Source organism: Lethenteron reissneri, chromosome 26 (genome assembly GCF_015708825.2).
Source record: "Lethenteron reissneri isolate LAM-NWPU_2019-01 chromosome 26, ASM1570882v1, whole genome shotgun sequence".
Lineage (NCBI taxonomy): Eukaryota > Metazoa > Chordata > Hyperoartia > Petromyzontiformes > Petromyzontidae > Lethenteron > Lethenteron reissneri.
Window position 1 is genome coordinate 10,932,798 of NC_083804.1, and position 20,425 is coordinate 10,953,222.

Below are 20,425 nucleotides of genomic sequence, written 5' to 3' on the forward strand. Positions count from 1 at the left end.
TATATATTGGACAACCTGTTTCTCACAAAGTTGTACAAATTTTATAAACTACCGAGTTTATGATGTGCCGAGTTTAAATCCAAGTTCACGCTCAATTGGGATGTGAACTTACATAATTATTCTCGGATTGTTTGGGTGAAACAGGTTCAAAGCTCGATGGATTATTGTAGAAACGAGTTGCACGCACAGGCAAGTTAACATCTTGCCAAAGAATTCGGTCCGTATGTAATAGAAACAAAATATATTTTGAAACTGCAACATTTTAGTACAATAGTTTTTTTATATTTTGTTAATTTATCTGCTTTGCAATGCAGCACAGTGTTGTTTAATTCAAAATATGCAACTGTTATGCGTTGGTAGCCGAAGGGAAAATCACAACAGCATACACGTTTTTTCTGGGAATATAGCACCACCATGTGCAGTACTTTACAAGTGCACAAACTGCATTACCGAGCATTGCGTGGCATGAAAGTCAGTGGTTGCGATGCATTTTCACAAAAACATATGTTCAGTTGAAACATGTGCCGTGGGTAGAAAAAAAGCAGTGGTGCAAAACCCATTGTTGTCCTGTTTTATACTTCCCCACCTTGAACCGGCATTTAACCAGCGTGGTGGAGTTACGGTTGAAATTACCCCAATGAGAACCCCACACAGGCATGGGGAGGGGGGCACTCATCCAACAGTGCATTGGCAAAAGGGCTGTACACAGTACATGTACGATTACCAATTTACAAACACAGAATTTCCCCATGGCCACGTGGCCATTCAAGGATTAGGCAATTTATTATTGCCATCAGTCATTTGTGTTGAATTGTTGACACTTGACTGCATATTTTAGGTTTCAGATTTTGTACCTAAACCACGTGAAAAAGAGGCAACATGTCCATAGGAATAGAAACTAGATGTTTAAATGTTTTAATCAAATGATTTGAATTATAAATCTCAGTTACATTTCTCCTGCCCTGAGGGTTTAAAGGCAATGTAAAATTTGCTGTCAAAGCAAAATAATGCACACTTTTAGTAATGACAGTAAATGCAGTAGTTGTGTTTTATGATTTATTCACAGCTGGGCTCAAAACAATGCAGTCAGTCGTACATCTTAAAAGTGAACAATGCCTGCCATTACCTAGCGGTGGGAAAAAAATAGAAGATGTTTACAAATCCCTTGTGGCTTTTTAGTTCATCCACATAATGCACTTCACATTCTGAAAGTAACAACCCACGAACAAGTGCCGTGTGAATTTGTGGAAAAAAAATCTCAACTCGTGAATATCACAGCTCTAATTTAGTGCATGACATTGTTTTTTTGTCACAAATTTTATCCACTGTGCTTACCCTTATTAATTTTAACACACACTTCCGGACATCTTGTTCCTAAGTGTAACATATTCTCTGCGACATAAGATGCACTTTTTCCCGCTGTAATATAAAGAAAAAGTCGGGGAATCTTTAATAATCTGCTAGGTGTGTATGCGAGATTAGATTGGTAAAACTTGAATGAAACCAGGCGCAAGTTTGGGGTGCGTCTTACTTGCCAGAGCATCTCATAATTCGGAGAATACGTTAGGTGTTGCATGAAGATGCTCACTAGCTCAGAAGGCGCGGAACGACTGGTTGGGAAGGAACCCCAGTTGCAGGAAAGACAACTGAGCTTCGCTCTCAAGTGCGGCAAGCTCCTGCACACTCGGCGCCAGCAAGTCCACATGGCCCTTGTAGCCGCCGCTGCCTGCCGTGGGGAAAGAAAAAAAAAACATTCACACCATCGTGAGCGTGAGCCTTTTAAAGGCCAGTCTGAGTGATATAGCCAGGTGGCTCAGAGATCAGAGCATTTGGGCTGGCAACACTGAGTGCATGGGTTTGATTCCAGGTAGCCAAATCATGATTAAACTGGGTTCTCAATTATAGTGAGCTGATCATCTCAGCTTGTTCACCAATAAGTGCATACAAATACATTCCAACAATTTGTACTTAATTCGCTCCAAAAATGCAAAATTCAGTTTCACTGTCAGTTTCACTGTCCTGCGATGAATATAAATCTCGCATGGCAGAGAGGGTGGGAAAATGCTGTGCGGAACAATGGTAATTTTAATACAGTTCAGAGGTAGCTCTGTGATATCTATTTCCATTGGCTGTTCTCCATCATGGTGGGTAGACACACTACCCTGGGAGAGCTCTGAATGTATACTTCCTCTTATGACATGATGCCAATAGCACAATCAGGTATAATGGCTAGTAAGTGTCAGTATTTCTCTCGAGTCCCTTTAAATTGTAGCATCATGAGTTGCTATTTGTCCACGTTTAGAAACATGCGTTTAGATGAGTTGGCTGCAATAAAATTCCACGTAAGTCACTTCGTTGAGCTATCATTTGTGGCCAGGTCACTTCTGAAGAAGAACAGGTCAGTGGGCTTTACCTGGTAAAATAAAACGTTTGGTTTCAGTTGATTTATTTTTAGTGATTTGCTTACCTTTCCTATACTTTGCACTCCTATCGTTTGTTGTTGCAACGTTCTGACCCACCCCGAATGGACATCTGTAGGGTCAACGGCGGCGTGGTGTATTCCGCAAATATGGCCGACTGTGAGGGCGGGCACAAGCCGGCGTGAGTAGGTTAAACGTTGAGTTTTATAAGGGCACCACGGGGTGACCAGCCCCTCCCCACACTCCCCACCCAGCCCCTCACCACCCTCCCCTTCCCCACCCATCCCCACCCTCCCCTCCCCACCCAGCCCCACCCTCCCCACCCCACCCTCCCCACCCAGCCCCTCCCCACCCAGCCCCTCCCTCCCCACCCAGCCCCTCCCTCCCCACCCAGCCCCTCCCTCCCCACCCAGCCCCTCCCTGCACGACGAACACAATAATCCCCTGTGGGCTGGTGTAACCAGGAGGTTCCTACCAGTAAAAGAGCTTCATAGATCATCGTATTACTCCAGGATAAATAAATAAATAAATATTCGGATTAGGAAAGGTTTATGATCTCATATCATGCTCGATGCCCTGCCTTGGGGGGGCCATGTCTCCATTCCATTACCATGTTACAGCACATTGTTCTGTCAACCCCTGATGCTTCTGTAGGCTCACACAGAGGTTTTGAAATAAAATCAATAGTTTCCACTTTGGGTCGGGAAAAATTGTGTTGCTCTGTAAAAAAAAAAAAAATCCGTGCGGAAGCTTAAAGTTCCACGAACAGATAAAGTTTCCAGGGTTAATGTAATCCCTTTCCAAACATTACTTGTTGAATAATTAACATTTTTCATAAGCAAGAGGAAGGGAGGAGTGGAGGAGTTAATGTGATCGCCACGCTTTAATAACCATAAATAAGCAATCGCAGCACTTCCTCGTGTTTTCCAAACGGGAGGCAAGGGATTCTTACCAAAGCTTATTCGACACATGCATGGAAACTGAAACACTTCACCCTTATGGCACTATGTAGCTCATGCAGAGATTGATATACTGATGAGGGTGTTTTTTGTTGTTGTAAAAGCAGCACAAAGGTCAGTTGAGGGAAAGGGGATCAGCACAGAGGTGGGAGGAAGGCTAATAAGGGCTTTTGAAGATGAAGGATTATATTTTTGTTGTGCTGATTCATAGCACTCCAGGACCAAAGCACAATAATGTGGTTCCTTTTTTTTTACAAATCAGGTTGCCGTTATAGTTAGGAGACTAGCAGCACCGATCGATCATCTCAAGTTTTGAGGTGACAGATTTAGGGAGTCAATGGCTACAGTGATCAAAGCATCAAGTAGTGACAGCCATGCACGGAACTCAGGATGAAGCAGTCGAGGAGTCAAGCAATTATTAGCAGAGTGGAGTCATGAAGGCGTTCAGTGATAAGAGTTTTTGGGTGACGGCTATGAAAGGAGGCCGGGTGTGTGGCTGGAGTGGTTATAATACCTCCAGCTGCTTTCTTCTGGCCGTACACCACCTTCCCGTCAAACTCGTCCGCAGGCACTTTGATGTCTGGCTCCACCTGCTGGACGGTGATGCCCAGGTGCTCCTCCACATCTGCTAGGAGCTGTGTGTTTGGGAGTGTAGTGGTGAGAACACTATCTCACTCAAGCGGCTCAGTCTGTGAGTCTCTCTTAAAATTGAAGTATATGATGTGAAATAGACGATTTGTAAAAGTTATCATCTGAAACCATGCCTACAATCCAGGGCTTTGGAGACGAGTTAATTGCGACAACTAGCAGTGGCTTTTACCCACATTCTCTTGGCTTTAGCATAACTCTTCAAAAAAATAACCTGAAAATGTCAGTTATTGATAATATTGTGCCATATTTCAACTCTATATGCCGGAAAACCTCCACATACATTTCCTAGGCTTACGTAAAAAAAAAAATAAAGAAAATTACCCCCCCATATTTGGGGAGACAAATTCTGATATTTTTTTGCGGGTTTCTTATCATAAGTAAAGACTCAACTATATTGTTTTCCATATTGTTGTTTCCCAGTGCTTACAAAAAAAACATAATTGGAATTTACGTCACTCACAACCATACTTCTGAACTCCAAACCTGCAGGGCTACAAGGTGGTCAGTAGAGGGCAGTCGGGCAAGTATATTGCTCAGCCATTTGTACAAAAATTTTACATCCCATCTGCATAAGTGTTTCAAATTCTTCTATTTTGTATGCAAGCATTTCGTTACAATTCGACAAGTGCGAAAAAATATTGCACCTTGTTAAGCAGGGGTTGAGCCTTAATAGTACCTGGATGGGTGTCCACAATTCATGAACAAGTTATCGTAGGGCTGCGGGATGTGTCGGGCAGTAGAGGGAAGTGCAAGCAAAAAGCATTGCTCTACTGTACTTCTACGTCCACGAACCCACACGAATAAACATGAATTATGGGCAAATAATCCCCAAGGCCAGCATGGCAATGGGGGCCCCTCATCCAGCGGTGAATTGACAATACCGCATAAATTGTACCGTACACACGCTCACCTGTTGCTCGTTGTACCAGATGGTGCAGCCACCTTCATCCTTCAGCCTCGTGTTGTAGCAACCGCGCCCGCGGTTGGCGCACACGTGGTACCACACCTGTGCGGGTGACCACAGTCAAACTTGCAACTTTGCTAAATAGTTTGCTCATGACTACTCCCATTGTATTAACTGTTTGTTGACACGAAATTATTTTGTAATTTTCAAAGTAGACATATGTCTGACAGTTCTCGCCCAGTTATAAAGTTCAAAAACGTGTTTACTTACCTTTTCTTTTTCCGTTGCTACCAAGGAGATGGCCAACCCCATTCTAAAGCAAGCAAAACAAAAAGTTTAAATATTGGACATCAGAGTACATGTGTTTGAAAATGTTTAAGAACTATAAGCATCACACCGTACCTCTCAGCTCTGCCTACTCTGCCAATGCGATGGACGTAGTTCTGCTTTTCGTCGGGAAGTGTCACGTTTATCACTGAAAGTGCACAACGTTGAGCACGATTAGTCCTCGACACTAAAACGGACACACAACCCGGCGTGGTATTTTGTTCGTGAAAAGCCAAAGCGTCTTTTATATTTGTCATGGTGCTGTGGGCAAGACTGACCAAAAGGAATCCCAGTAATATCGATGCCTCTTGCTGCAACATCAGTACAAATCATGAACCGCACTTCCGCTTTCTGAAAAGGAATTCAAATAAAAAAACAGAATATTAAAGGCAGTCGATTGAAAGGTTGCGTGCAATCTGGTAAGGTGTGGGTATTCCCACCTCTTCCAAGATGTCTAGCCAGTGTGGAAGAGTAGGCCAAATACACCCTCCAGAAGGGCTCTCTAGAGCGCCCTCTCAGAAGCCTCTTTCCACCAGCAGTGGCATGAGCAAGAAATTCCCTTTAACTTTTAGTTTTAACGTTGCAGCCTCATACATTACGCAATTTAAATAATGGTTGGTTAAAACCCCTTCAACACTTATGGTATAACTGGTAATTACCTTAAACCTTTCCAGGTTGATTTTGCGTTCGTTTGGTTTTCGGTCGCTGTGCAGGCAAACGCAGGAGTACTGGTGTTGTTTTTTGTCAGGCCCTGCGAGTGGAGGCAACTTTATTGGTACAGCAAACATAAAATATGACAAGCGCACCAAAAATGCAAGTCGAAGAATTCCCCCTGCTAGAGTGATCATAGAATGGTGCTCATCTCCAATGACAGAATGGAGCCAATCCTGGAAAATTACACATTCCAAAATCAGGGGCAAAATCTATTGAATGCATTACCAATATTGACTTTTTAAAAAGTTTGTAATGATTTTGACCCTAGAGGGATCAGTTAATGCCCCCACCCCACAAAAAATTAAACTCACAACCTTTCCCATGTAATTTAAGCATTCTAACCATACCATCACCCAACAGCACATGCAAAAACTACAAGCCAGTGCTGAATCGCAACATCCTGTATTTCACACGTAAGCTCAGACTTATACAAACAAGAAAGATCATGCATATGCATGGCTTATGTAATATTTTCCAAAGTCTTTTTCGATGTTTGACATTGTGAGATGTCACATGCAAAGTCGTTTTTGTTGCCAAATTTTTGGCCAGCCCTAATATCAATTTGACTGGCTTTCTGTAGGCCAAGTCGCAAACAGCAACAATTATCATAAAGAAGATGTAAGATTATCTTTTCAAGAGTCATCATACGCTACTGTTACAGACAGGCAGAGCTAATGCATGCATGCTTTCAACATTAGTCAGAAAGTGTTCACAAAAACAGACTTAACGGAAGCACGTGTGGCACATACCTCCTCCAGATTTAATCATGTACTGCTCCAGGTTGTCGCAGTCGAGTTTGGTACGGCAAAAGATGATCGCCTGGTCCATCTTATGCTCACGAATGGCACACAAGACGTACTCGCCTTTCAGTAACTTGACGGCCTCTGACCACATCTCTAAAGCGGACATGCGATCGAGCCAGTTGTCACATTTTCAAGTATTTCAGCGTGTGCTAACATTGGTCACAGGCATGCTGTCAGATTAAATTTGTCTTGAGGTGTATTTTTTTCAGCATTTTAAAAGTATCAAAGTAAAAAAAAAAACTTACCAGAGCTGTTGGCTCCAGGTCTTGTATTATCCTTCTGATGCACACCATCTGTCTGAAATGTGGAACAAGTGTATTGCAGTGTTACGTTTTGTCAGTGCCAACTAATATGTCGAACATTTCATCAAAAAACTTTTGGTACAGCAAAAATGATGCGTGGGATTCATTCAACTTTACTGAGCACAACAAGATTTAGTTTGTGTTTGGGAAAATCGGCACATGTAGTTACATAATTTGTATACACAGGTCACTTGGATTTGCTTGTGACAAAGGCATATATTGGCATATGGCAAATTATGCAAATTATCTTAAACAAAAACTTTTTTTATCACTGGCTCAAGACTGCAAACTGACATAAGGACTGCTCCACTCTTTAACTTAGGGAAAAAGGCACATTTATGTAATTCACCACAGAAAGTACAAGTGATCGCAATAGAATTGTTCACTGTGTGCCAAATAGCTGAGTGGCGATGGTGCCTTGGTCTGCGGTTCCCATGCGCATCACGGTTGCCTGTGAATCAATGACGTAACCAACCAGCGTGCAGGTGTGCAACTGCACCGGGGACCTTGGGTCAAAGGGGCCTAGGGGACAGGGAGCAAAGTGTCGGGGGGGGAAAGAAATTGGATAAGGGGGCACCCATTTAATTCCTTGCAAAAGGGCCCATGCCAACTGCACTACTCTTCTTCTGCTGCTGCTGCTGCTACTGCTGCAGTTGATACCATAATGCGGTTGCTGGTCAGGCGCTCCCAGGAGCGGTCGGCCTTGGGATTGACAGGCACCACCACATGGTGCACAGACTCGGGCACGCAGTCCTCCCCCTTCAGGTCCACCCAGATTGGGAAGTGCATGATCTTCTCGGACAGTTTCTTCACATCGAAGGAATGCAGGGTGGCCGAGCACACGATCACCTGCAGCCAGCGGGGGCAGACACACATGATGAGGTGAAAGGATTGGGATCATGAGTGGGAAACCTACAGGCCAGGACTCTCTTCAGTAGGGCCAATAGCTACAAAGGCCAGACATTGAAACGGCCCCCAAATTACACCGCTGCAAGCATCGGAACTGCACTAATTGGTTACTAATAGGCAAATCATATTTACTAGACAACACTTTCTCATTTTAGAGCCACGTTCAGAAACTTCTGGCACCACAAAGGCCTCTTGCAGTGACAAGTAACAGAGTTGTGTGTGTTAATGTGACACACTTTGGTTATTTAGAAGCCCTATTCGACCCTCAGAGAGGAAAAGGTTTCCTACTCATTATATAGATGCTGCATAACATGGGAAGGTTTTGTTTGTTGTGTGGCATACAGCAACCACTTGGCCCAATGCACGTGTTAGCAGGAAAATAGCACTTGCTGGCATACATTTGTGCAAATTTTGCTAATTTTCAACCCAGCAACCACATGCATGATGTCCAATATCTGTCACAAAAGCTAGATTAAATTTTATTTAAGCAGGAAGGGCTCGATGAGCTATTAGGCTCCGTTTCAACGGTGTCCTGCTACGGTGCATATGGTATACAGTATAGATCTTAATTACAATTGTAATAAGAGAGCGCCATCTCCTGCATTATTGTGGGGGTTACAGTTACAGACTGATACAGTCCACGGATTATCCATAGTAGGGTTTCTATCTGGGGGAAAGGTGATCGATTCTAGATTTGAAGCTTTCATGACTGCAAGGATTCATACTTAGTTTTTTTCGGTAAAGTCACGTAGGTAGAAAAATTAAAATAAATAATAAGGCAGAGCTACGTGACTTTACCGAAAGGTGATTGGGCAGCTCTAGCAGGGAAGCCTCTGGAACGTTCTCGAAGGTTCCAGGAGGGGCGTGGCCAGAGGCGGGGCTTAGCCTCCGGGGAGTGAATATAAGCTGGGGGTACAGCAACGTTAGGGGTTGGTGTTTGGAGATCGAAGAGGAGCTCCCCATCGCTGCGGCCCACCATCTCCACCTGCCACGGGGCGGCTTGACCTCCAGCCGCTCCCTAGCGCGCCGCCAGCCAGCGGTGCGTTAGCGAGCGGGGTGAGCGCCACGTGGCGCAGGGCAGCGCAGGCACGAGAGCGGGTCGACATCCGCGGAGAGAGAGAAGTGGCTGTACCGAAGATTTAATAAATACCTTGAAGTTACGTACCGTGTCGGAGCCACTTATTACACAATCGTAGGCATAGCATTTAACAAAACCACACAATCACACTACATTATCTTATCATGGGTGCAGCTGACTGTCAGTTAAAATGAATTTTTGTGTCCAGTGTTATTTAGTCCAGCGTCCATCAAACCTGCAGTCGCTTGCCATCTGATGTGACCTGAGGGATCTGTCTGTGGAGACGTGTGATGAAGTCAAGGTTTCCTTGACTTATCAACCCATCCTGCAAAAGCCAAAGCCAACATTATGAATGTATTATTAGTCTGTGAGCACAATGGTGAATAAACAAGTATTCTATTATTCCATTGCTTTGCACGTAGGCTCCAGTGTTGCTTTCATGTTAAAAGAGTGCTGTTTGCTGCATTCATTAGCTTTGTCTTCAACTAATTACACTACATATATAATTAATGATAAATAATCCACAAAGCTGCCGCACTCACCGCTTCATCCAACACAAAGAAGCGCACTTGGGACACTGACAGCTTGCCAGTTGAAACGAGATCGTCAATTCTGCCAGGTGTTCCAATAACAATGTCAACCTGAAGGCACATACCAAACATGCACAGCATAATAATACATTCCTCGTGTGTACCGTTGGTGTTACTTATTTATTTGAAGCTTACACTTTTTCTTTGGATCCACATTCAACAGGTGATACGTAGCATAAAAAAACTCGGATGCCTTTCAAGAAAAGGCATTTACTACACTCGGTGTCAAGTTACCATTTGAACTTATTGTTTTTTTTAATTCATGGAAATAAAAAAAATAGGTGCAAAAAAGACGTACCCCATCGATTATGCCCTGCAGTTGATCTTTTGCTGCCACACCACCGATAATGAGCAATTCTCTGAATAAGAAAAGAAGCATTGCTGTAATTATGACATTTAGGTCCTACATTGGTATTCATAGAGAGACAAAGATATTTCCACACTAAAACAAGCATGGGGCAGTAATCATCTCTACTGGCAACCAAGCTTCCCATGTCCAAAACTCCATGAAAAAATCGAGAGTATCCAAAAAAAGGATTAAAACACACACTTTCGATTGTGAGGCAGGTGCTGACCAGTGCCACTTAGTAAAACGTTGTTGAGCAGCACATTAGACGAATCGCAAAAGTTTTCTTTTGTCCAATCCACTGCTGGATGAAGGCCGTGTCAGTCATGGGGTTTGTTTTGACCATGCATCCAAGGTGATCAATGTGGGTTGGTGAAATGGTCGGGTAGGTGGTGGTGGGGAAGGTGCTGTACCAGTTTTGATATCACTGACTGCTAACGTAAGCCATGATAGCCTCGTTCATAGCAGTGTACAAACTACTGTGCCACGCTCCCCATATACTAAACATGGGTTGGCTGAAAAGTGTTGAGTAAGACCTGGGAAGGAGTGGACTAAAGGGGCTTTTGCGCAGTTGTATACCTCAGTTTTGGGTTGTCCACATGCTTCCTGAACTGGCAGACGTTGTTGTAGGTCTGCTCTGCTAGCTCCCGCGATGGCTCAATGATAAGAGCCTTGGGAGCGTTGGGCTGGTTCTTGGGCTGTGCCATGGCCGTGCTGCCTGTGCCGGTGTAGAACAAAAAAAAAAGAGCATGCCAAGTGTTGCCGTTCACGGAGCGGACGATATGGTTTCGCTTGCAGTAAGCAGTACACATGTGTCACAGAACAGTTCTGGAAGATCAAGCAACAGACAATGCTTACCCATTTAATGCCGATTTTTTTTTTATTACAGAGTTTTTAGCAACCCTTATCAATTTACCCAGTTTTTTTCTAGACTAAGACCCGAACAGCAACTCAAATTTATACAAATATTTAACTTAAATTGGATTATTTGTATGAGTTATTGTGACCCCATGGTACAGAAAAAAATAGCACAGTGCTAATGCAATAGCACTTTCAACTTTAGTCAGAGAGCATTCGTCGGGACCTAAGGAGTCGGCATAATCTGTACCCCTGAGTGCTCGTGGCTGGCCTTGCTGCTGCTGCTACTGCATTTTGTATGTCAAATAACCTGTGTCATTGTTTCTCCAGGACCACTTATTTCAATGAAAACACATCCACTTGATGCAGTACTCACCTCTGTATTCGGATGTAGCTGTGCAGTTCTGAGGTGCTTTGGCCAGAGCGATGTAGCCATCCTTGGGTGGGAACTTGAAGTCTTCCTCGCCCATGTTAAACTGCAGTTCTCCATTCTACAGCGCATTCATTTTAAATAGAGTATTAAGCAATGATTTGTATTGGTAGGTGTGTATGCTTGTTTGGTAATTATAACATCAAACATATAAGTGTATTTCCCAGGGAAGATTTTATGATGGTAAATGTACAGCCCTTCTTGCCAATCCACTGCTGGATATGGGCCTCTCCACACCATGTGGGTCACGGCGATGTATTTGACTAAGTCACCGTGCGGGTTGGTGAAGGCTGAGAACCGAGTAGAGGTCAACGATGGATGTTCCTGTACTGCCCTCTGCTGACAATGTGAAGAAATACTGTGACATGTATATATGCCGAACTTCTTTAACATCATACGTAGCCAACCGTGCTAATCAGGTGGGAATAATACACTCTTAAAATCATTAACAAGCCAATACTCAAATATTATTTTGCAACATAACTTGAATTATTTCGATAAATATGAAGAAAGTAAACCACTTAATGTTGTTACCTTCAGAACACAGGAAGCAAACATAGCTTGGCCCTTCAGAGGTGGAGGGATTTCAAATGCCAAACCCAAATCTTTGCCTAAAAGACAAATAATCAACAGAGGGTTAAACACGTATATTGCCATGTGACATTGCCATGTGCATTTACAGATGAAACAATTGCATGTTATAGAATGATGACATGCCAGTTATTTTTAAATATTAAATCAACCTAAATTGTATTGTATGTTTCCATGCTGTCACTATACAACTTACCATTTTTGGCAAATTTGATGGTTCCAGCATCCATGTCAATGTAGGATCCCACAACGTCATGCATTGTGAATGACTAAAATAAATAAACAAACGAGGATTTTCACACATTTCGGTTTTACCAAAACTGAATTATGAATCGTTTAGTAGAAATGTAACGATGCATTCACATCGAGTCTTGCGCTCACGATTATGCGTTGAATCACACGTGCAAGAATCACACGTTATATGTAAAAGATTCACGTGGCCATTGCAGTTAACAGATGCCACAAGTTTCATCACAATGTAAAAAAGACTAACTGAATGACAGTGAATAGTGACAATTTATTTTATTGCCAGGAAGGTGAATCACTATACCGCTCTCATTTAGCTTTTCTGTATTTTCATTAAACCCTTTTTAAACAGAGTGATATGACTGTCTTGCATTCTGCATATAGCAATTGTCTGATCGTATTAATCCCGCATAATGAATGTATTCGTTTTTGCACAGCAACATAACCACCATTATGGGTATCAAGTAGCCTAATAAGTATGCAAGGCCATGGCATTTTCTCAATTGGGAACACATGAAATGCACAAACCACAGAAAGAGAACATATGCACACCTGTATTTATGTATTTTGTTTATTATGACAGCACGTTTTATTTATACAAATTGTTTGATGAAATAATAAGCATGCCATTAGCTGCAAAATATATTTTGGACTAATTGACACGGTGCAATAAATAAATGCAGCTTATGGAATCATAGCACAGGATTTATATTTTCTGTGAGCATTCATACAAACAAGAGTCATCATTGTTGATTATAGAATAAGATTGTTCATGTGTGAACATATTGGCCCTTTAAAGCATACTTTTATCTTTACTAGTAATTTATAAAAAGTTTAAATAACATTTTACTTACCTCTCCATAAGTGTCGAACTGCTTGTTGTTGGATTTCTTCCCCGTTCCACCAAACCCAAAACCAAACTTGTCAGTGCCTTCACAGAACGCAAGCAACACGGTAACAATGTGCTGGGTGTCTTGAGCATGGTAATTATAATTTGAAGGAAAAAAAATCACAGCTAAATACAAATCCTGATTTAATTTTACGAAACAAATTTTACATGAAGTAATCATGTAATGTAACAGTTAAAAAAAAAGAAATATCTAGTTATCTAAAACACCACTTAAAAGACAGTTTAGTCTTAATAGGTAAAAATACAAAGAATTTAGGGACAAAATTGGGGGACACATTTAACAAACCAAAATGGCACTGTGTCTCCACTACAACATAGGGAATTAAAGATTGTACAACAAAAATATTTTACCGACAGGCATCTCACTTACCCAAGTCAAGAGCAGCTTTTATTGTGGACCAACCCACACGGCACAAACCTTCATCGTTGCACGTTATTTCATAATAGTATTTTCCTAGAAGAGAACATTGGGAACATTGCAGTGAGATCTTGAAATGAGCACATACAAATTCTGCACATTTCTCTATGAAGTATGTAAAAAAATATTTTTACACAATTCAAGCTAAATTTATGCTGTCAATAATTTTTCATGTAGTAAATGCTGCAAGTTGCCCCGGATGAAAATGAATAGCCGCCGTGTGACTATGGTGATGAATCGCAGACCATGGACCACATTGTCCAGCACTGCACATTTTGATAATTCACTGTCACCATTTTGGACCATTACAGACAGCGCCAACTGGCTCGATGACCTTGACATGAAGATATAAACGTTGTTGATCAACTCCCCACCATACGAAAGAAGATGTGTTCAGGGTAAACAATGTCATTATAAGGATTGTATGTATGTACTCGTCTTGCAATGCATGAAAAGTAATAGATGGCTTTGCTCACCTTTGGTGACACCTTTAGTGGAGCGACAGCCATGCCAGTCCTTGAACTCTCGGCTTTGGCAGCAGAGTCCATCAGGCCCAATTGCTGTAAGTACACATATAATGACGTGCAATCTTCGTATCACATGAAGGCCATTAAAAGCATAAACATTCATCAACAATTACATCAATTACAAATGTGCACAACACATCAAAATGTTGCAATAATAACAGGTACTCACCGAACGCAGTGCCCCTATCATATGGGTTCATCTGCCACTTGTTCAACACTAAAGAGGCAAGGAAAGGGCATTAATGAAGCAATATTTTTTTTCATTACACATGTATTTTAAAATAATTACAGTTTGTGTTTTTCCCTATTAAACATTATTTCAGGTTACTTTAGGATTGGAAATATCAGTCTTAAAATTCCAAATAAATACAGGGTGTCATTAAAATCATGTTGCCTATTACACCATGTCCCACATATGACGGATTACTGGGAGAAACTCCGAAAATATAAGCTAAAAATGTAAATCGCACTGCAGAAGCTCAAGAACTGAACAGAATGAAAAGCAAAAGTTAGCTATGTATCTTAGCTATGTTTCCATGCTGCGAAGTAACGTCACATGCCCGGCAGTTCCAGTTTTTTAACCACTGTAGCATTAATGAAACATTGTCCATTTCAGACATGGCTTGTGACTTTTAGTTGTTTCAGTGGTGTTATTTTTACCTTTCTTTTATGTAGGCACATAATATATATTTTTACGTATAATATCGATATGAATATTATCAGCTGTAAATGGGATATAAATTTGGTCTCGATGGAATGTATGCATGTTGAACTTCTTTCCCACTGTACATAGCCAACCGTGCTAATCGGAGGTGCGAATGGGCTTGTTTATAAAACATATATTTATCAGTGGATCACACCCCTGAATTAGCCCAGTATTTGGAGGACACACTGATTGATACCATCCGATATAGGCAATGTCTTGCTGATCAGAAGCTTACCTGCTGGTTTGGAACTCACTGAAACTTTTCCTCCTTTTCCCTCCTGCTGGTCCTTCAGAGTCTCGTACACAATCTGGATGACGGGGATGCTGAATGCCTGAATGATTAGGAAACAGCATCACAATGCAGGCAAAGCATAACTTGCCAACACTACCGATTTAGGCAGTAGGCTGACGATTTTTTGTTACCATATACCAATTTCCAAAGCTAATCATGCCACTTGATGAAAACAAACATTTATCAATTTTTGCTTTGAAAATCGGTGTGCGGTAAAAGGTTTTACAAATTAGCAGCTTACAGTATAAATCTTTCGGTTTGCAAGTGGCAATAGACACGACATTTGGAGGGAAAATGTTAAATAGTTTGCGATTTTAGTAAAGGTGTAGCAAGTACATATAAAATGCACATGCAAAAATCATTCAGGTGTTTACTTACTCCAGTTTTACCACTGCCAGTTTCTGCAGCCTAAAAAATATAAAATACAAACTCATTTATAAAGTGAAACGGCCACTTACAACAGTCAAGAGAAAACCACCGTCTTACAGTGCAAACTAATGTGTTTGACATTGTGTACATTATTTTGCAGTGTAATTCATAGTCAATTGAAATTATCTCATACCATGAGGACATCACCACCTCCAAGAATGAGTGGAATAGATTCCGCCTGAATGTCTGTTGGAAGTCTGAGGGGTGGAGTGGAGATGCACATTGCAGGATTTCAATACATTTGCTGACATCTTGTGCAAAATATTCAGGTCTCAATATCATATTGTTAGTTACATCCTAATTTTAGGAAACAAAGACTACCATTTTTTAAATATTACAAAATGCCATATCATAGACTGTACAGACATCTAGAGCAATGCACTACAAACCCAGTAACTTGATTTCGAATTCCAGCCACGGTTTATATCAGTGGCGAGTATGTAATATCTCAAATGGTTCTGAGCCACTCCCTCACTTATTCTCACCGACCAGTGTGGCAAAATATGGTCAAACAACCACCATGACCGATAATGTATGGGGAGGCCTTCAACCAGCAGTGCATTAACAAAGGGCTGTACAGTAAACGATATTAATATTTAAACTTGTGGAAAATTGTGTTAGGGTGCATACGCATATATTAAGTTTAAACAAATAAACTGTATGTATATATTAATGAATGCATACATTTAGTGATTTAAATTATCTTTAACGAGCATAAACCTATTTAAACGTGCAAATATCAATGAATGAATAAATATCTTAATTCCATCTTGATTTGAAGCTTTCGTGACTGCAGGAATCCATACTCTTTGGTTCATTCGGTATAGTCAAGTAGGTAGAAACATATCTTCATTCCAATACATTGTGAAGGACAGCACTCGCGTGTAAAGGCACACTGTGGGAGATCAACTTTCACGCTTTCACTATCTACACCGCGTCCATGCCTCACGACTTCTTGTCAGGTAGTAGCATTCTACAGCCGCGAATATTTAAAACATAACGCTGATAATTTTAAACAGCAAAAAAGCAGCGATTACTGCACTTTAAGTACACACATATACAGTTTATACTCTATCGCTTGTTGTTGTTTTGGTAAGTGCTTTGTATTCAACTAAAGTATATGCTAAAACAGAGCGACGATATGAAGGATGCTGTTGTAGGATGTGTGCAGAATGTGGACTCACAGCCAGCCCATCTCCTCCACAGCCTGAGCAATCTCGGGCATCACACCCATCTCTGTGGAAACAGAGGTGAATATTTAGACATTGATCAAATGTATTTCGTGTGCATACTGATAGGCTCTTGTTGCAAATAGCAAATTATATTAACGGTAAAAAGTGGGCTTGTGCAAGACACATTGGTAGAATTAGATGATGGTCAATATTAAGGATGGAATGTCTACAAGAACGTTTACCAATGAAATAAAATGATGAAATCAGCTCGTGTGTTGTAGGTGCTGGGTGGTTTATTGTGTCAGAAGATCATGCGATGACGATCACTTGGAAAAGACCATCATCCAGAAATATACTGAGTATGGCTGATATCATTACAATGACTGACATGGCGATTAAACACCAGTAATCTCCATAACAGTACCTTTCAAATAAGGAGATATGACTTAACGTTCCAAAACCGCCCACAAAAGTGCTTTATTTATTTTCATTGCCACATTAATATATCTGGGGCGTGGATTTCATCCGAGACGTTTTAGTGGTCAAATAATTATTATTTATCGCCTCCTTTTGGAAAGTGTGTAACGCTTTCGCAAATGTACGTCTATAGGGGCCATCCATTTAGTAGGTACGCAAAAATCTGTCAAAACTTGACCCCCTCCCCCCCTCCCTGTACGCACGCGGACTTTTTACACCCCCCACCCCCCACCTGAATCCTATAGAACGGCCGATATTTAATCCACGCAAAAGGCCAATGTAGACAAATTATTATCGAGGTTTCACCCCCCCCCCCCGTTTCCTATGGGTACGTACATTGTAGTAGACCCCCCATACGCAAGAGTACGAATTTGGGTTAACCCCCCTTCATGCGTACGTACTAAATGGATGACCCCTTATGCGAGGGATGTCATACTATAGGCAGGTTATAAAAGCTACCATCACAATTTAGGAGTCCAAGTCGTTATTTCAATACTCATCAATTCCAACTCAACTGAAAATATCCAGCGACCACTCTGGTGTGAGGTTAATGTGGGTTATCATCATCAGCAAAGTCTCGTCGGATCATGGAAGCCAAGCAGGCTGGAGCCTGGTTAGCACGGTACTTGCATGGGAATGCCATGTGTTGTAGGCTGGGGCTGCTTAGGTTGCCAGGAGACGGTGGTACACGAATAGATTACTGTAGCCATCTGTGCAGTTGTATTACCCAGTCGTATACACGCGTTTTCTTACACAAGCAATAAACTAATCAATGGAAGTGACAAACATCGCAATGCAGCACCCTCCTGGAAGCAAACCTTACGGTAAGACTGAGCGAGCCTTTACTGGATAAGAGGCACTAACTATTACGTTATTCATGTAACAACAATGTGTGAATAACTAAACGACGATGTCCACTCATCGTTTGGCCCACTGAGACAATGTATTTTAATTCGAACCTAGCAAAGAAAACCATTAAAAACTTTAATTTGGCATTTCAGCTTTAGTAAGGAACCATCTGACCCAGTTTCACGTTTATTTGACGGTCATTTGTCACATCAATTGTAACTGTGTGCGAATTTCTGTACAACTGTGTGCGTAGGACAGCATTTCCACGTGTTATTGTACGGCACAATAGCACGGAAGACAACCCCATAGCCGTACTCTGTACTACGCTGCCCGCCTTCAACGATTCATTTAGCAGTGGATTGACGAAGGGGTGCAATTGTACAATCCACCGTATCGAGACACACGCACATTGACAGATCCATTCGCTTTGGCCTAACCCAGTTAAGGCGCATAACGCAAAAATATAGCGACGCCACAGAACACAGTCACACAATTCGTCGCACGATTGCTGTTCGTAGGCAATCCCAACGGAGTAGGTTCTCTCTACAAACGCCGTCAGTGTTGTTGCTGTAGTCGTATCGCAAGAAACAATTCCTTCCTTGCCAGCCAACTCACCCGAGAAAGCCGTCATGATTGCTGCATGCGGTGGCGTCTAAAATTAAAAAAATCGCGATTTGTAAACCGCGACCCGGGGGGGCTTCCGTAGCGTTTTAGATTTTTTTATTATATAGGAGACTGCCCTGATCTCTTGAGTTTTCTCCTCGTTAACGAAGTCAATATGAATCTAAATGCCGTAAAAAAGGCAAACTGTTCGTGAAGTATTAATGTAAAGTCGTGTAATTGCTTGCCACGTCAATACTGGCGGAAGGGGCCTCCATGAGAGGGAGCTGCACAGAGCACATCAAGCGGTATTAGTCATCCAGGGTCGATAAATTAGCGACAGAATTTGTGGCAAGCCGGTAGTGAGGTTGCGTGCTTAGTTTTGTTGTTGTAGTATCACGAATAACGATTCCTTGATAACAACGAACTCACCCGAGAAAGCCGTCATGACTGCTGCACGCGGTGGCGTCTACAAAAAAAATAAATCGCGATGTAGATTTCCTAGAGCGGATACGCAGAGGCCGCCGCTGTGATTGGTCGAAGACCGGCGCAGGGTTGGCGCGCATTCGCGTTGGGAAATCTAAACGCGGGGCGTGGCGGTCGTGTGAATGGTTCTGTGACGTCATCGCACTACAACTCAACCACCGACGCGCCGTGTCGCCACTCGGTGACGTCACCTACGGCACCTGTGACAGCAGGCCCAGGTGCACTTTTTGAGGCCACGTTAAGTTGTCGAAGTTATCGCTGCTGAATGGAGGTCTCGGGATCTAGAACCCAGCAGGTGCAATGAGTTGTAGCTGACTGAGATGACCAGTATATGCCAACTCACCCACCCGCCCCCTCCGCCACTTCCACGTGTATTGCCTCACTCAAAGATGCCCGCCGATTGTTTAAGCACAATGACGTCACGTCCAGTTGTACATTCGCTTTAACGCGTGCGACGGAGGTGTTTAAGCACAATGACGTCACGCCCAGTTGCACGATCGCTTTAGCGCGTGTGACGGAGTTGTTAAATCACGATGACGTCACGCCCAGTTGCACTATCGCTTTAGCGCGTGTGACGGAGTTGTTAAATCACGATGACGTCACGCCCAGTTGCACTATCGCTTTAGCGCGTGTGACGGAGTTGTTAAATCACGATGACGTCACGCCCAGTTGCACTATCGCTTTAGCACGTGTGACGGAATTGTTAAAGCACGATGACGTCACGCCCAGTTGCACGATCGCTTTAGCGCGTGTGACGGAGTTGTTAAATCACGATGACGTCACGCCCAGTTGCACGATCGCTTTAGCGCGTGTGACGGAGTTGTTAAAGCACGATGACGTCACGCCCAGTTGCACGATCGCTTTAGCGCGTGTGACGGAGTTGTTAAAGCACGATGACGTCACGCCCAGTTGCACGATCGCTTTAGCGCGTGTGACGGAGTTGTTAAATCACGATGACGTCACGCCCAGTTGCACTATCGCTTTAGCGCGTGTGACGGAGTTGTTAAATCACGATGACGTCACGCCCAGTTGCGCGATCGCTTTAGCGCGTGTGACGGAGTTGTTAAATCACGATGACGTCACGCCCAGTTGCACTATCGCTTTAGCGCGTGTGACGGAGTTGTTAAATCACGATGACGTCACGCCCAGTTGCACTATCGCTTTAGCGCGTGTGACGGAGTTGTTAAATCACGATGACGTCACGCCCAGTTGCACTATCGCTTTAGCGCGTGTGACGGAGTTGTTAAATCACGATGACGTCACGCCCAGTTGCGCGATCGCTTTAGCGCGTGTGACGGAGTTGTTAAATCACGATGACGTCACGCCCAGTTGCACTATCGCTTTAGCGCGTGTGACGGAGTTGTTAAAGCACGATGACGTCACGCCCAGTTGCACTATCGCTTTAGCGCGTGTGACGGAGTTGTTAAATCA

The 20,425-nt window shown here is 42.7% G+C and overlaps 1 protein-coding gene across 2 annotated transcripts; it reads right to left on the reverse strand.

Annotated features, from left to right (window-relative positions):
* Nucleotides 1–1,042: 1,042 nt before the first annotated feature.
* DDX1 (DEAD-box helicase 1) lies at nt 1,043–19,027 on the reverse strand. 2 transcript variants are annotated; one of them, XM_061560139.1, is made up of 26 exons: nt 18,941–19,027; nt 16,595–16,646; nt 15,544–15,607; nt 15,360–15,389; nt 14,925–15,021; nt 14,153–14,200; nt 13,933–14,016; nt 13,409–13,492; nt 12,983–13,059; nt 12,079–12,151; nt 11,826–11,902; nt 11,238–11,352; nt 10,583–10,721; nt 9,956–10,016; nt 9,610–9,708; nt 9,303–9,392; nt 7,741–7,929; nt 7,024–7,075; nt 6,725–6,871; nt 5,921–6,012; nt 5,540–5,612; nt 5,337–5,409; nt 5,205–5,247; nt 4,941–5,036; nt 3,894–4,014; nt 1,043–1,726 (listed from the first exon to the last, which is right to left on the reverse strand). In XM_061560139.1, the coding sequence occupies exons 1-26, from the start codon at nt 18,954–18,956 to the stop codon at nt 1,593–1,595; spliced, it is 2,226 nt and encodes a 741-aa protein (XP_061416123.1). In that variant the 5' UTR covers nt 18,957–19,027; the 3' UTR covers nt 1,043–1,592. The 2 variants fall into 2 exon arrangements, with proteins under 2 accessions (XP_061416123.1, XP_061416122.1); XM_061560138.1 differs by lacking the exon at nt 18,941–19,027 and adding an exon at nt 18,524–18,612.
* Nucleotides 19,028–20,425: the final 1,398 nt, after the last annotated feature.